Source organism: Salmo trutta, chromosome 3 (genome assembly GCF_901001165.1).
Source record: "Salmo trutta chromosome 3, fSalTru1.1, whole genome shotgun sequence".
Lineage (NCBI taxonomy): Eukaryota > Metazoa > Chordata > Actinopteri > Salmoniformes > Salmonidae > Salmo > Salmo trutta.
Window position 1 is genome coordinate 41,364,154 of NC_042959.1, and position 17,994 is coordinate 41,382,147.

General features: G+C 39.0%; 1 protein-coding gene across 3 annotated transcripts; it reads left to right on the plus strand.

Moving 5' to 3' along the window:
* The first annotated feature begins 3,627 nt into the window (after window positions 1-3,627).
* Window positions 3,628-13,046, plus strand: LOC115175168 (protein atonal homolog 8). Of its 3 annotated transcripts, none has more exons than XR_003871930.1 (3): window positions 3,628-4,671; window positions 9,135-9,494; window positions 12,157-13,046. XR_003871930.1 is itself a non-coding variant. In XM_029734410.1 (3 exons), exons 1-3 carry the CDS (start codon window positions 3,994-3,996, stop codon window positions 12,160-12,162), a joined length of 876 nt encoding a protein of 291 aa, XP_029590270.1. In that variant the 5' UTR covers window positions 3,633-3,993; the 3' UTR covers window positions 12,163-13,046. The 3 variants fall into 3 exon arrangements, 1 of the variants encoding a protein (XP_029590270.1); XR_003871927.1 differs by having other exon boundaries at window positions 3,630-4,671; window positions 9,135-9,572; XM_029734410.1 differs by having other exon boundaries at window positions 3,633-4,671; window positions 9,135-9,326.
* Window positions 13,047-17,994: the final 4,948 nt, after the last annotated feature.

A 17,994-nucleotide genomic window follows, 5' to 3' on the forward strand; every position in this document is an offset into this window, starting at 1 on the left:
ACTGAAAACTTGAGCGTGCATAACTATTCACCCACCCAAAGTCAATACTTTGTAGAGCCACCTTTTGCAGCAATTACAGCTGCAAGTCTCTTGGGGTATGTCTCTATAAGCTTGGCACGTAGTTGGCAAGTAGTTTTTTTGTGGTTTCTGTACTTTACTTTTTTTTCAACTTTTACTTCACTACATTCCTAAAGACAATTATGTACTTTTTACTCCACACATTTTCCCTGACACCCAAAATTGTCATTACATTTTGAATGCTTAACAGAACAGGAAAATGGTCCAATTCACGCACTTATAAAGAAAGCATCCCTTCTGCCTCTGATCTGGGCAACTCACTAAGCACAAATGCTTCATTTGTAAATTATGTCTGAGTGTTGGAGTGTGGCCCTGGCTATCAGTTCATTTAAAAAACAGGAAAATCGTGCCGTCTGTTTTGCTTAATATAAGGAATTTGAAAAAATGTATACTTTTACTTTTGATACTTCAGTATATTTTAGCAATTACATTTACTTTTGATACTTAAGTATATTTAAAACCAAATACTTATAGACATTTATTCAAGTATTATTTTACTGGGTGACTTTCACTTTTACTTGAGTCCTTTTCTATTAAGGTATCTTTACTTTTACTCAAGTATGACAATTAGGCACTTTATCTTTTGCAGGGTCGCTGGTTCAAGACCCACTCCTGTTCATCAAGGGGCCGATTCAGACTTAGGAGGTTTACGCCTTTCCCATGCACACCTTTCCTACAAACTTCTCAGTAGTTGGTATTCAGACTTACCTTATGCAAGTGTGTAACGGGCTTTCCAGACGTGGTTTCCTTGCGTGTACTGAATACATTTCATTCAGCCACTGAAAACCCTCCCACTTGCTGGGTCTTCATTCAATAGGGTTTTCAGTACATTTATCTAAAGCCATCCATTTAAATTTGGTGTACCATTCATTTGAATTTTCTTGACAGACTCACTAGAATATATGAAGAGAACGGTTCCGAATGTTAGGGCTCAATGAAAAAAGCAATGTAGATACACGCATATATTCATCTCCTTTTCAGCACCAATTTGTAGATTCAAAAAATATTCTGATCTTGTATATTATTTAGGGTTAGAAAAATATTTAGCCTTAGCCTTTACCCTCTAAATATATATTGGTGAATCAAAAATACAGTAGTTTGATTCATCCGGAAAGGTGCCATATTCAATTGTTCAATCCATTAAATATAAATTGAGCAAAAATATAAATGCAACATGTATCATGTTTCATGAGCTGAAATCAAAGATCTCAGACATTTTCCATATGAACAAAAAGCGTATTTCTCTCAAGTTTTGTGCACAAATTTGTTTACATCCCTCGGATGTGTACAATAGTGGTTTGAACAGTAGTCCTACAAATTTGCCTTAAGAATCCTCACTAATCTTGGAACTGTGATCACAATGGTCCAGTCCTCGTGAACCATGTGTGCCAAGCTCCAGGTTTAAACTGCTATGGTCTGCATTCCATAATGATTCAAGATAGGCTACATGTTCCAAATTATTGCACAACTTGTAATACTGTAAGCCAAATATGACTCACTATTGCTAGTGATCCTAAGGAACAACCACACGAATGTGTAGAAGAAAGGTAAACAAACAATGTAATGGAATGATGCTAAATATAAGGAAACTAATACTAAAGTCAGTGCAGTTGTAAATGTATGTGGGTATAACTGAAAGTGGCTACTGCCTACCAGTAGTGGCATATAACTAAAACATTCTAGAAATTATAAATCAACCTGGTAAATCAACCACTATACTGTCATTTGTGCATGGCTACAGAAACCTATAGCTTTGATCTCCAAATTTCATCCCAAGTTATAAGACCAGCATTTCAGAAACTTCAGTGTGGAAAAGGTGTTGGTATGCTTCAGTTTGCTGCCATATGACTGGTTTCACATTTGTCTCTAGTAATCATAAGGTAAAATAGATTTAATATAATTGTCATTTATATTTACAATCCCCTTATCCAAACGGCTTACTCATTTACCTAGCTCTTATCAATAGCTCTTATCAATTTGTAAATTACAGTGCTTGGATAATGGTGCTATTTCGATCGGAAAAGATTAAGTATAGATGTTGTTCCACTTGGAACCGACAGGTTGCTTGACCTTATTTACCGTTTCATTGCCCATAAAGGAAGTGGAATTATGAGGGAATTAAGTCAAAGTCGGAATATGGCATATCTGTAGACACACCTCCACCACACCTTAATTTCTTCGATCTCCACCCCCAACGAATAGCGGATGAATAGCATTTTTTTCTCATGCCTAAATTCAAGGTCTGAATACCTGTAAAGAGAAAAGTGCATAAAAAGGGAATTATGTTCCATTTACGAGCGCCTAACTTGGATCGGAATAGGACTACAATAGTCAAATTATTAACTAATGCAGTGTAATGCATGTTTAAATTGGTTGGAAAGAGGCAAACTGAATGCGCACAACAGTAAACAGATAATCTCATAGATAACCTCACCTGAAAACAGGTGAAAACTACACTTTAACAAAGACCCTTACAGAAAAGCTATAAATTACCACACCAGAGCAGCACAGCAACAGTGCCAGCTGGAAATATTTACTCTTGAGGCCTGGTGGTGGACTGGCATCAGCCAGGGCAGAGTACATGCCAGAGCAATTTAATATCAGGAGGAAGAAGCAGGTCGCTGAGCACTCTGCCCAGGAACAACTGGAGGCCTTTGTGTTTATAAAAGAAAGAGCTAAAGCCAAAGCTTGTTTGGATCTCTCCACTCAAGAAATTGACATTAGGGCTGGTCACTGATGCTAAAAAGTTGTATGTATGACATACAGTAGTTTGGCCCTTTATCTCTATTACATGAAAGGCTTCCTATTTATTTTCTGTGTACAAAATATTTGTTTGACTTCTGCATGTGTACCGACCAACTGATCTGTTTAATAATACCTTCAAATATTTACATATTCAAATTTTAGTCAGAAAGGGCCTTCATGCACACAGACAGACAGACAGACAGACAGACAGACAGACAGACAGACAGACAGACAGACAGACAGACAGACAGACAGACAGACAGACAGACAGACAGACAGACAGACAGACAGACAGACAGACAGACAGACAGACAGACAGACAGACAGACAGACAGACAGACAGACAGACAGAGGAGTTATTCTGCAGTAGGTGGCAGCACTGTACTAACTTCTTCCAGTGCTTCAATAGATCTGAGGACTGTTCCCTCTATTAGTCTGCCCTGTTCCAGTGGATGTCACAGTATGTATGAAAAACATTATTTTCAATAAACAGACAGATCAAAAAGTATAGGCTATCACTGTTACCATGTGCACTATAGTGGGTTTATTTAAGTTTCTCATGCTCAATAAAGACCCCCCAAAACTCTTTACCCCAGCTCTCATGTATAGCCTATGTAAAATGTATTTGCAATGCATTGTGATATAAAACGTGTTATTATACAGCATTTATGACAATAATTATTGCCATTATAATTGTCCTGTAGGCCTGTCCACAAAAGTCACCATAGTGGGTTAATCTGTTATTACGCACTGCAAGAACGATTTTGGGCGGTCTCTCGCTGTAGGCGGCGTGGCGACTTATCTCACCGACAGGGGCTTATATGTAAACTGAGGCTAAACAAATACAGATGAACCTTAGAGCACATTCACAAAAAATACTGGCAATTTTGGATGGTTCAGAAGACGCTCTGAATCCACGGGAGCAACACGCGCCTGCACATGCGGTCTATTCTTGTTGTTATATATAGGCCTGTAAGCTTGTTGATGCATATCTATCATTACAATCAGAGTGCTGCATTGCAAAGGGACCTGTCCGACTATGTTATATTGATTCAATTACAATAGAATATTATTATTGTACTGTTGCGCAATATTGCTACCTACATATTTCGTTTATAAGGCAGTGGCACTGTTGGTTTTCAATTGTGCATAGTGCGTATTTGTGTTGAAATGAGGAATCCACATCTACTCAGCGATGGCTGGAAAACAATCAACGCAAAGGATGCAACTGGGAATAAAAAGTTTAAACGAAAAGGTCGGGACCCAAAACGTGTCAGCAGTGAAGAAGTCCAAAGTTACGAGCATGATTTAAGAATGGAAGACGACTCTATGGGGGAACTGATGGAAGAGACATGTAGAAACCGTGTCCAAAAAAGACTGCAGGACCCTGGTACAGTTTTATCTGTGGAGAAATCGATAATTTCAACTGAAAACCCGAATATTGCTATTGACATGAGGATAAATGCTTTTCCATCTACAGTTACTGGGACGCTCCCATCACAGTTGCAGCCTTTATCCGAGTCAACATCAATAAGCAGAGACTCTTTTCACAGCACATTCCCACAGGTTACAAGTTATGACCATCAACAGTCATTTGTGTCTGATCACACATTACAGTCCCGGATCGTCCTGTGCCAGCGCTCCGAGAGGTCCCTCTCCTCAGCTTCTCAGGCATCCTACATCAATAGCAGCGACCTGATGGAATCGCCAAGGAAACGGCTGGGGGAAACGTCTGGCGTCATCACTGAGATCAGAGCTGTTCAGCAGACACGGAGGCTACTGGCGAATGCCAGAGAGAGGACCCGGGTGCATACCATCAGTGCAGCCTTTGAGGCGCTGAGAAAGCAGGTATTTCCACTGAATTCACTAAACACACAATGAGGCCTCTTGTACAGAATGTTATGTTTATGCTGAACTCAGAGTAAATTGTTGCACTTAAATTCCCATTTGAGTGTCAACTGTATGGAGTTATGTACATTATGAAAATGACGGTGCATTTCACTATACAATAGACCTACTTGAGTACTAACTGTATGGCCCCTTTTATAGATAGTTTATTAAATGCATTTCAGTGTAGATAATGCACAGTTTGCTAGGCCACATTAAAGATATGAGAATGAACAGTACAAAATCTTTAAGGCATGTCAGTCCAAACAGTTCAATTGTCACTCTGATGACACAATTTACAATTACAATTTAGTCTTTTAGCAGACGCTCTTATCCAGAGCGACTTACAGTAGTGAATGCATACATTTCATGCATTTATTATTATTTTTTATTTTTTTTGTACTGGCCCCCCGTGGGAATCAAACCCACAACCCTGGTGTTGCACACACCATGCTATACCAACTGAGCCACAGGGAAGGCCTGTGGCTCAGACACCTCTCACAATGGCAGAAACAAGATGTCAAATGCATAGGAAACAGGGAACAAGTTTCTTAATGACAAAGGATAGCTCTTCACACTCCAATAGGCCTGATACAGCATGAACAGAGATCAAAAGTATTTGATCCCCTGCTGATTTTGTACGTTTGCCCACCGACAAAGAAATGATCAGTCTATAATTTTAATGGTAGGTTTATTTGAACAGCGCGAGACAGAATAACAACAAAGAAATCAAGAAAAATGCATGTCAAAAAAGTTATGAATTGATTTGCATTTTAATGAGGGAAATAAGTGTTTGACCCCCTCTCAATCAGAAAGATTTCTGGCTCCCAGGTGTCTTTTATACAGGTAACAAGCTGAGATTACGAGCACACTCTTAAAGGGAGTGCTCCTAATCTCAGTTTGTAACCTGTATAAAAGACACCTGTCCACAGAAGCAATCAATCAATCAGATTCCAAACTCTCCACCATGGCCAAGACCAAAGAGCTCTCCAAGGATGTCATGTACAAGATTGTAGACCCACACAAGGCTGGAATGGGCTACAAGACCATCGCCAAGCAGCTTGGTGAGAAGGTGACAACAGTTGGTGGGATTATTCGCAAATGGAAGAAACACAAAATAACTGTCAATCTCCCTCGGTCTAGGGCTCCATGCAAGATCTCACCTTGAGGAGTTGCAATGATCATGAGATTGGTGAGGAATCTACACGTAAGGATGTTGTCAATGATCTCAAGGCAGCTGGGACCATAGTCACCAAGAAAACAATTGGTAACATGCTACGCCGTGAAGGACTGAAATCCTGCAGCGCCCGCAATGTCCCCCTGCTCAAGAAACCACATATACATGCCCGTCTGAAGTTTGCCAATGAACATCTGAATGATTCAGAGGACAACTGGGTGAAAGTGTTGTGGTCAGATGAGACCAAAATGGAGCTCTTTGGCATCAACTCAACTCACCATGTTTGGAGGAGGAGGAATGCTGCCTATGACCCCAAGAACACCATCCCCACCGTCAAACATGGAGGTGGAAACATTATGCTTTGGGGTGTTTTTCTGCTAACGGGACAGGACAACTTCACCGCATCAAAGGGACGATGGACGGGGCCATGTACCTTCAAATCTTGGGTGAGAACCTCCTTCCCTCAGCCAGGGCATTGAAAATGGGTCGTGGATGGGTATTCCAGCATGACAATGACCCAAAACACACGGCCAAGGCAACAAAGGAGTGGCTCAAGAAGAAGCACATTATTAAGGTCCTGGAGTGGCCTAGCCAGTCTCCAGACCTTAATCCCATAGAAAATCTGTGGAGGGATCTGAAGGTTCGAGTTTCCAAACGTCAGCCTGGAAACGTTAATGACTTGGAGAAGATCTGCAAAGAGGAGTGGGACAAAATACCTCCTGAGATGTGTGCAAACCTGGTGGCCAACTACAAGAAACGTCTGACCTCTGTGATTGCCAACAAGGGTTTTGCCACCATGTCATGTTTTGCAGAGGGGTCAAATACGTATTTCCCTCATTAAAATGCAAATCAATTTATAACATTTTTGACATGCGTTTTTCTGGATTTTTTTGCTGTTATTCTGTCTCTCACTGTTAAAATAAACCTAACATTAAAATTATAGACTGATCATTTCTTTGTCAGCGGGCAAACGTACAAAATCAGCAGGGGATCAAATACTTTTTTCCCTCACTGTATGTGTACTATGAACTATCAATGTCAACTAAAACAAATAACTCTTACTTTCCCAAATCCAACATGAAATATCTATCCCTTTGAAACAAAATCAGGGAAGTTTTCGCTTTGAACCCTTTTACTGTGTCATGTCATCACCAGCTGTTTTGGCACTTAGAAAGACATGGTGGAAAACTGTCACGTGACACCAACTGACACCAACAGGAGTAACTAAAGAGCATATACAGTAGCCTAACTAAAAATCTCCTAAACTTGGTTGTACCATCCGCTCATATCAGTATATATCCTCTCTAGGATATGTGGGACGAAATCGTCCCACCTACGTAACAGTCAGTGGAATCCTGTGGCGCGTTATTCAAATACCTTAGAAATGCTATTTACTTCAATTTCTCAAACATATGACTATTTTCACCATTTTAAAGACAAGACTCTCGTTAATCTAACCACACTGTCCGATTTCAAAAAGGCTTTACAACGAAAGCAAAACATTAGATTATGTCAGCAGAGTACCCAGCCAGAAATAATCAGACACCCATTTTTCAAGCTAGCATATAATGTCACATAAAACAAAACCACAGCTAAATGCAAAACTAACCTTTGATGATCTTCATCAGATGACACCCCTAGGACATTATGTTATACAAAACATGCATGTTTTGTTCAATCAAGTTCATATTTATATCAAAAACCAGCTTTTTACATTAGCATGTGACATTCAGAACTAGCATACCCCCCGCAAACTTCCGGTGAATTTACTAAATTACTCACGATAAACGTTCACAAAAACCATAACAATTATTTTAAGAATTATAGATACAGAACTTCTCTATGCACTCGCTATGTCCGATTATAAAATAGCTTTTCGGTGAAAGCACATTTTGCAATATTCTAAGTAGATAGCCCAGCCATCACGGCTAGCTATTTACACACCCACCAAGTTTAGCTCTCACCAAAGTCAGATTTACTATAAGAACATTTTTGTTACCTTTGCTGTTCTTCGTCAGAATGCACTCCCAGGCCTTCTACTTCAATAACAAATGTTGGTTTGGTCCCAAATAATCCATAGTTACATCCAAATAGCGGCGTTTTGTTTGTGCGTTCAAGACACTATCCGAAAGGGTAAATAAGGGTTACGCGCCCGACGTGTTTCGTGACAAAAAAATTCTAAATATTCCATTACCGTACTTCGAAGCATGTCAACCGCTGTTTAAAATCAATTTTTATGCCATTTTTCTCGTAAAAAAGCGATAATATTCCGACCGGGAAAGCGTGTTTACGTTCAAAGAGAGAGAAAATAAAAACATGGGATCCCCTCGTGCACGAGCCTCAGTCTGATGGTCCTCTGATAGACCACTTAACCAAGGCGCTAAAGTTTTTTTAGGAAGTCTCACGTTACAGCAAAGATCCTAAATTTTCAATAAACAGAGCCAAGAAGCTCAAGGAATGGTCAGAGAGGGTACTTCCTGTTTGCAATCTTCTCAGGTTTTTGCCTGCCATATGAGTTCTGTACTCACAGACACCATTCAAACAGTTTTAGAAACTTTAGGGTGTTTTCTATCCAAAGCCAATAATTATATGGATATTCTAGTTTCTGGGCAGTAGTAATAACCAGATTAAATCGGGTACGTTTTTTATCCGGCTGTGTAAATACTGCCCCCTAGCCCTAACAGGATATACCATGAGTGTACAAAACATTAGGAACACCTGTTCTTTCCATGACATAGACTGACCAGGTGAATCCAGGTGAAAGTTATGATCCCTTATTGATGTCACTTGTTATTGATTTCAATCAGTGTAGATTAAGGGAAGGAGACAGGTTAAAGAATCATGTTTAAGCCTTGAGACAATTGAGACATGGATTGTGTATGTGTGCCATTTAGAGGGAGAATGGGCAAGACAAAATATTAAAGTGCCTTTGAATGGGGTATGGTAGTAGGTTGCCAGGTGCACTGGTTTGATTGTGTCAACAACTGCAACGCTGCTGGGTTTTTCACACCAACTAGAAGGATATCCAGCCAACTTGACACAACTGTGGGAAATATTGGAGTCAACATGGGCCAGCAATGCTGTAGAACGCGTTTGACACTTTATAGAGTCCATGCCCTGACAAATTTATGCTGTTCTGGGGGCAAAAGAAGGGTTTGGGGAATGCAACTTAATATTAGGAAGGTGTTCCAAATGTTTTGTACACTCTGTGTATGACCAAACCTAACCAAATTGTAACCCTATACAGGTGCCCTGCTACTCCTATGGACAGAAGTTGTCAAAGCTGGCTATATTAAGAATCGCCTGCAACTACATCCTGTCGCTGGCTCAGCTTGCAGACCTGGACTACACCCCAGATAACGGCAACATGAGCTTCAGAGAGTGTGTGGAGCAGTGCACCCGCACCCTGCAGGCCGAGGGACGCTCCAAGAAGAGGAAGGTAAATTGGATCTAGGGAAGAGAAGAGAAGGGAAGGCGAGATTCAGTATTTAGGCTTTTGTCTGATGACAGTCTGGCCTGGGATTTTACCCTGTGCATAAAAGTCTGGCCTGGGATTTTATCCTGTGCTTGTCTTCTTTGGCTGAAGGCCGCATGCAGCAATGACAAGGTGGGTTGAGACACTGACATGGAAATGGACTCCTGCAAGTGGAAAGTACTCAAGCACACAGATGGAGACATTGCTGAGGTATTGTAATAAGTTTGCTATAAAGTTCAAGGCCATCAAAAACGGAGCAGGGACGCTGAAGCATTACTAGTTACAGAGAGGGAATGGAAAGCCAAGTCAAAGCCAGCTTCTAATTCAAACATGTTTTTGACAATATAGCATATCAATAACCTTGAAACATAAACTATGCTTATAAACAAGCCAATGATAAATAGCAACAGGTGACCATACAAGACCAATAAAATAATTGGTCATGGATATTTAACTTTCAAATAAAGCTAATTGAGTAGAGCTTTTCTTTCTACTAGTTAAACACCTCTCCTCCTTCACTGTCATGTCATTTCCTAACGAAACTATATGACGCTTTTGAATGACTGGTGAATTGATGATATCACAGCAGTGAAAACTTCCCTTTTTACTGATCATGAAGCTGCAAAGATAACTTTGATGGTTCCTGTCGGAAAACATGGGGCAGTGTGACAGACAGAGGGATGGTAATTCTAACGATAATGATAACAAAAGAGGAAAGAATACACTCTCACCAATTAAGAGAGGCATTCCTTTGCCTAATAGGGATCCCATTAAATTAAATCATCATCAACTCGTGTTTGAAAGGGAACTGGGTGTTCCGCCAGTTTTTTGTCCAGAACAGAAGAAAAAGTGCCCCGGGTGAATAAAAGGGGTGATTGATGCCTTTGTGTGCAGTTTTATGACACTGGGAGTCATGTAAAATGAGGCTGAACGTCCTCCAGCCCTCTCCTGGATCCACACATCTGCATGGCCTCTCTATAAATCAACAGGGTTTTTAATGCACAGATGAGATCCAAGCATGGAGAATGTTAATTTACACATTAATTAACGTTTTAACACTGTTCTATCGATTACTTTCCCCCCAGTTCCTCATCTGTCCCGTCAGTCTTCTCCTCTGTCACTTTATCTCTCATTTATTCTCTAGATCACCCTCTCATTCGCTTTCCCCCATTTTCTTTCTTGGTGAAACATTATAATTTAATTTACATTTTAAAACACACTGTTAGTAATTTAGTCATATCTGGAAAGTAAATGCCCAAAAGTATTTAATTTTAAAAAAGTATGTAATTTGGGTAAATTTCACAGAGAGGATTCCAGCTGCTCTTCATCTATTTCCAAAACTCATAACACAATTGTTTTCAAATAGGTTGGTTACCCCTGACTATTCATTAAAATATTGATTAAATAAATAAAACTGTAAACAAGTTGTATTTCATATACATTACAAACACATTTTGTGAACCACAAACCACAAACTACAACTTCAAACTTTTTTTTTACATCCCCTGTTGATGAAAATATTTGAAAACTTTTCTTAAAGAAAATAATAATACAATGATGGTGTTTGTTCATAGATTACATATCCTACATAATTACATGCACATAACTTTTCCCTGCACTCCCAGTGCTCTGCTCCCTCTAGCTCTTTCTCCCTCACTGTGAGCTAATGTGTTTCCTTAGCATAAGAGCATTCACAAGGAAACTTGCTGAGCTGCTTTTTTCCCTGGCAGTCCCAGACACCAGATGTTCGTAACGCTAGTTGGGAAGTCCTGCTGGCGCCACTCAGGGCAGAGGGCAGGGTGAAGGCACGCGAGCTGAAGCCCAGAGAACTCACTCGCTGCAGGAATTGGCACATTCCCCAGCGCAGTGCTGGCACATTCCCCAGCTCTCCCCTGGCCATCTGTTCCAAAAAAACACTTTGAAAAACCCCCCCCAAAAAACACTGATCATCACTCTCTCAGGATACAACATTGAGCAGCAGCTGTTACAAGAGAGGGGGTGGGGGGGCTGTGTAAGAAATAAATCCCTTTGTCAGAGAGAGCCAGTGAGTCTGAGGGGAAACTTGAGGGGGAAAAAAGTTTTTTTCAACGCATAGTGATTTAAGAAATTTAGAACTGATTCCTGCACTCATTTAAAGCCCTGAACTCTGCTCTGAATTCACTTACTGTCTACTCAATGGAACTTTTTCCCAATGAAATTTTAAATCTAGCATATAAGTAATACTTATATGTATAATGTTTTAAACATAATGTTAATTAAATCAAAGATTTGTGGATATTCACATGTAAAATTAAATACATATTGTCAGAAGTATTTGGAAAACAAATGAATGGAAATATAATCATAAACACTAAACAGTTTACTGTAAAAAGTTAAGTACCCAAAACAAAATACCACCAAGTCATAAACAAATGTTCAAATTCTCTGGCATGTGTCCTTGCCCTCAATAAGTAGGTAAAGAGGGGAAAGAAGAATCTGTCTCTTTATAGAAACACAATAAGGAACATGTTTTGGTTGGTTTGCATCCAACGCTAAAGAGAAGACCAAAGAATTTGGTTGTGCCCCACTCAATTCTACACTGCATCTGATCTGACAAAGCAGTTATTTTCCTGGAATGGGTTATATTTTTCTACCCCATGTACTTACATTGACAACTCGGGCACCTATGAAGTCATTGGATATGCATGCAAGCTTTATTTTTACAGTTCTATTTGTACACATCCCACCACCTCTTGATATGCACACACAGAAGATTGTTTTCACATCTTGATACATGCTTTTATGTTTTTTGCAGGACTAAAATCAGTGGAGTGAGCCAGACTTCATAACAAGGCCCTTGAAATAAAGAAACCCTTCACACCTCTTGAGGTTCTTCAAGGCCACTCCTGGGAGGGGACTACAATCAGACACTTAGACATATGATGGACCTAATTTCATAGGTCTACTTGATACCTTTTGAGCTAGCGGACATATCAACAATCACCAGTTATGGATATGTTTCTGCCTGTCATGAGTTGGAATGAACAGTTAAAAGTGGAAGACAGCATTGGATGTTCTTCATGCAAACAAGCAAGCATGCCTGGTGGATGATATCAGATTGTTTAATCACATGACAATTACATTTTAGTCATTTAGCAGATGCTCTTATCTTGAGCAACTTACGATAGTGATCGCATACAATTTTCATACTTTTTTTCTGTACTGGTCCTGGTAATTGAACCCACAACATAAGTGCCATGCTTAACCAACTGAGCCACACAGGACAAACTAAAGGCAGAGACAGCAGTGATTATAACAGTTCATAACTGAAATTATAACAATTGTATTCAACTATAAATCCCAATGCCTTTCAATGATGTACAAGTTGTTTTCTTGACAGTATGATTTGTAATTCCTGGACGATGGAAGCTAACTATTGAAAGCGCTCATAACATATATTTGACTAGAACATAACTTGAAATAATATGACATACAGTCTGCAACTGTTTTCATGTGTTGAAGTATGAATTAAGTAAAATGGGTTATTCTCTGCTACCTGTGCTCAGTATTTAACAACATCCCAGATTGATACATTTAAAAGTGACCTCCCTTTCCTTTTCAGCATGACAATTCTCTGACTGTTGTTCTGTGCTCATCAAGCACTTTCTAACCAGAAATAAAGAAACTGTTGTTCATTTATTTGAATGGATATCCATGATCATTAAACACCTTTAAATTACTATCTCAAGTACTGCCAACCTAAATCACAACATTCATACACTACACCTTCAAACAGCTTATTGCAGCTGTAGAGAGAGCATCTATGAAATTTCCCTCTAAACAAAGTTGTAATTATGTAGATGAAGAACACATCATGACGCAAAGTAATTTAATTTTCCATCTGAAGCTACCTCGTGTGTGTGTTTAAATCTTGATGTGCTTATGTGTTATTATGTGCTCACGCTTCATCGTAGACTACAATAAGTCTCTTTCAGACAAGAGTCATAGAAAGGACATCCCAAAAGGACCTGTCAACGTCACCGCTGTTGGTGGCCCACAAGATCAGTATTTTCCAGAACTGAAGTCCATTTAATAGAATTTGGAGACTGATGAAAAATATGTTATGATAATTTGTATAGGGTATTGCGTCCAACGGTTCTTCAAAGGTCAACAGAGATTGAATAATGTTGTTCTGCATTACATTAACTTTTGCCTTTTCAACAAAGTACTACAAGTTAAAACTTTTCAAATACTTACTTTTCTAAAAGGTTTCAAAAGTCACATGGATTTAATTACAAATGTATTCTAATAAATTACATTCATTTTCATGTAATAAAGGGCATTTGTAGTAAAGAAAATAAGTACTTTACTTTCACTTCTCATGCCGAGAGGAGAATTTCAATTAATAGTAGACCTTGTATATTTAGTCTCCAACACCATTTGCAACAGGACAATCTAGTTCTTAAAGTATTTAGCTGAGCGCACTGTCAGTAAGCGCAATCTGTTTTCTTCTAGCGCCACTAAGCTTTCGAAGCTGGAACCCATTCAGGCTTTTACAGTCCTTCAAATTGGGGCTGGAGCCGGAGAGGAAACACTAGTATCCTGTATATATAACTTCTGTCTGTCTGAAAAAAGAGACAGATCAAATGGAAAGCAAGCTGTGGCTGCCAGGAATCAATCTCATCTTAAGCCATTCACCCGTTAGATTGAAAGAAGGTAGTGAAAATATAAAAATATAGTTATTTGAATTGTTGAAAGTATTTTATGTAGTGTAGATTCAATTTTTTATATCACCGATGTTCCATTTTAAAGAACGCTTAACATATTGTGCTCTCTTTTGAAAGTCTACAAGGTGAACTACAATAATAAAAATGACACTGAATATTCACATCATGAAATAAAGAGGGGGGAAAAAGGGATATGTTTACTTATTTTGGATCCTAAGGAAAACTTGACCTAGGCTAAGATCCAACACCCACAATTCAATTCTAATCTTAACCATTAGACTATAAAACTAATCCTGCACTGGAAAATGGGGTGATAAAAACATGTTTTTGAAGCCCAAATTAATGGTACATCTAGACTTTAGTAATTCCCACTCCATCTATTGGAAGAATAGCATTACTGCAGCAGGAGATTGAACTACTCTGATATTCTACAAAGGCATATTTAAAGGGTTCTGATATGTTCCATGACTACAACACCCCAAAAAACAGCTCAAACAATGTCAGTCTCTTTTCTTTACAGACAACCAGGCCAATTATGGTGATATTAAAAAAGAAAAAACATAAACCTGAAACAATTATAAATAAAAATGCTCAAAGTCATGTTGTAGTCACAGTACAAATGTACATTCAAATAAAAAAAATTAAGTGATGACAAAACAACCAAGCTCAGACATCTATTGTGTAAGAACGGAACATTAAACTTCATATCAAATCCATAAAATATAAACATCTGTTAGTGAATCTGTTGATACTACAAGAGACCAAATATTATGGGAAGTATTTTTTGCTTTTTTGCTTTACGCTACCATTTATTCTGATGAATTGTTAATAAGCTCTTTATATATATATTTTTTTTATTATTACATTTTAGCAGCAATTATACTTCAGGTATAGAGGGAATTGTAAATGGAAATACTGGTACAGTATTTAAGCCTGTTGTTTCAGCTGAGCAACAAAGTGTGCAGCTTCCTTGTTTTCCATTATGTTGCGCACATCTAGCCCATGCAAATGCCACATAGAAGAGTTTGCAGTCCAGTCAGAAAAGGTATTGACACATTTTTGATGCCCACAAAGGGAATAATAACATCTGTCAATATTGAGTTTAAGTCTGCCATCCCCTGGAAATAGGCGAGATAAAGGAAAGATAAACAATTTACCAGCTGTATAAGGGCACAGGGCAAGACCCAGAAGTAGACAGAGGAGGAATAGGAAAAGAGAGATAAGAAACAGCAGGCGCACAGAAAAGCACGCTGGTTGACTTGATAAGACAAGACAAACTGGCAACAGACAGCCAGGGAACACCGGAATAAATACCCAGGGACTTATGGGGAATACGGGTGACACCTGGAGGTGGGTGGAAACAATCACAAAGACAGGTGAAACAGATCAGGGCGTGACAAACTGGTATGATTATGTGCATAGAATTTCCAACTAGTGGAGCACCTTTATCATTCTCCCTTTTATATTAGCTAAGTTAGGGTATAAAAATATTTTGTAAGTCTGCTGTGTAATGATGTAAAGTGTGCTGTGTAATTGGTGAAAGGTTGTCTGACCTGGTCCCAGCCCTAGAGGCGTGGCTGTGCAGTAGTCCAACAGTTTCATCGCCATCTGTCTGATGATCTCCAGATTCAAGATCTGAAACTTTGATAGCCAGTCCCAAAGTGACTGAAACAAAAAACTAATCTGATGTTAGGCAAAGAAGCAGACAGGGTCATTTTTATTTCAAATCGCTAAGTCATGTCTGAGATCTTTACAAATTCAACAACCAGGCCTACCCATTACCAGATTCAATTCTGTATCTTCACATTCATATTTTGTTAATGTTTCTGGTGGTGGTCTTTGCAACTCACTACTCTCTGTCTGTTGATCATTGCTCTGATCCACTTGAAGTCTCAGCCTTGTAGACCACTGCCGCAAACTGCAACTCAGGGTCAACAAACTCCCAGACCTTGGGGCATCCCTCTGGTTAGCTCATCCTGATGGAGGTCTGGTTCCCCATGTCTTTACTGTAGTTCCGTAAAGGACCACTATTTAGCCTGTGGAGCAATGAACAGACTGTCAACATGAGGGTGACACAGATCCACTCATGTAACGATTCACGTTTGATGGTGTATCAATACACCCAGTCACTACAAAGATACAGGTGGACACAAGGCCAAATCTACACTTGAGTTGTTTACCAAGAAGAACGTGAATGCTTTTGAGTGGTCAATGTTCATATTATGACTAAAAACTACTTGGGAATCTATTGCAAGACCTGAAAATGGGTGTGATCAACAACCAATTTGAAAGAACTTGAAGAATTTTGAAAATAATAAAAATGGGCAAATGTTGTACAATCCAGGTGTGGAAAGCTCTTAGAGACTTACCCAGAACCAATCAATCAAATTTATTTATGAAGCCCTTCTTACATCAGCTGATCACAAAGTGCTGTACAGAAACCCAGCCTAAAACCCCAAACAGCAAGCAATGCAGGTGAAGAAGCACGGTGGCTAGGAAAAACTCCCTAGAAAGGCCGGAACCTAGGAAGAAACCTAGAGAGGAACCAGGCTATGAGAGTGGCCAGTCCTCTTCTGGCTGTGCCAGGTGGAGATTATAACAGAACATGGCCAACATGGCCAGAAAGACTCACAGCTGTATTCGCTGCCAAAGGTACTTCTACAAAGTATTGTCTCAGGTGTGTGAATACTTATGTAAAGTAGATACTTCTGTATTTCATTTTCAATAAATTAGAAAAAATGTAAATGTAAACACATGTATTGACTTTGTCATTGTAAATGGGTGAGAATTTTTTTTCTATTTTGAATTCTAGTCAATCGGTATGAATACTTTCAGAAGGCATTGTAACTAAAATGCTGTGTCTGGGATGATGTCTGGCCGATAAGATCACGTATTAATATTATAGGAAGAGAACCATACACCTAAAAATGTCTAAAGTTCGAGGCAATATATTGTTATTTTTAAACAAAACAGGTAGCTAGTTGGCTAATGTTAGCTAGCTAACAAGCTTTTATCACATTATCATTAATTAGCTAAAGTTGGATTCTTTGTAATGCTGGCTTCACGTGCTCATGGGGAATGGAAAACTGGGAAGTGCTAAGTCGGACATGATAGTGTTCAAATGCTTTTGAAGTTGGAACAATTCTTCAACCAATAAGATTTTATCTAGCTTGATAAGCTAGGTAACGTTGCTAATAATAAAGTAAGCTAACATTGAAAATATGGTCAAAGTAGTGTTACAGGTTTTACAGTATATTTTGAGGTTGGCACGTATAACACTTTAGCACGTATGGCGCACCGATTGGTTACCATCTCGTTAGTGGGAAGGTGTTTCACCTGTGCTGGCCCAGGTGCTATTTAAGAGTGTCTGGCCCAGTGTTCCAGTTGTCTTGAGAGATGTGGAGGGTCAAAACCTTTATTTGGCTCTCCCTATTTGATGTATAGAAAACCATTCCTTTGTCTGATCTTCCCTGTTTTAGTGTTGCTTAACTTTCTGGTTTGCTTCCTGTTTTTAAGTTTGGTGTGGGTTTGTCTTTTGTTTGCCTCTTCTTGGGAAACTTTAGTGGGAGCTCATGGTGGGTGTCATGCTCTAGATGTCACGGTATAATTAACTTGACAATGGAGACTGAAGTACTTTTACTTTTAGCTTTATATCTTAAAGACTCCCAGTTCCACAATAAATGTTTGTTTTGTTCGATAAAGTTCATTTTTATTTCCAAATACCTCCTTTTTGTTGGTGCGTTTAGTTCACCAATCGAAATTCATGAGGCGCGGGCAAGTCCAGACGAAAGTCCAGACGAAAAGTCAAAAATGTTCTATTACAGTTCATAGAAACATGTCAAACGATGTATAAAATCAATCTTTAGGTTGTTTTGATCATAAATCTTCAATAATATTCCAACTGGACAATTCCTTTGTCTTTAGAA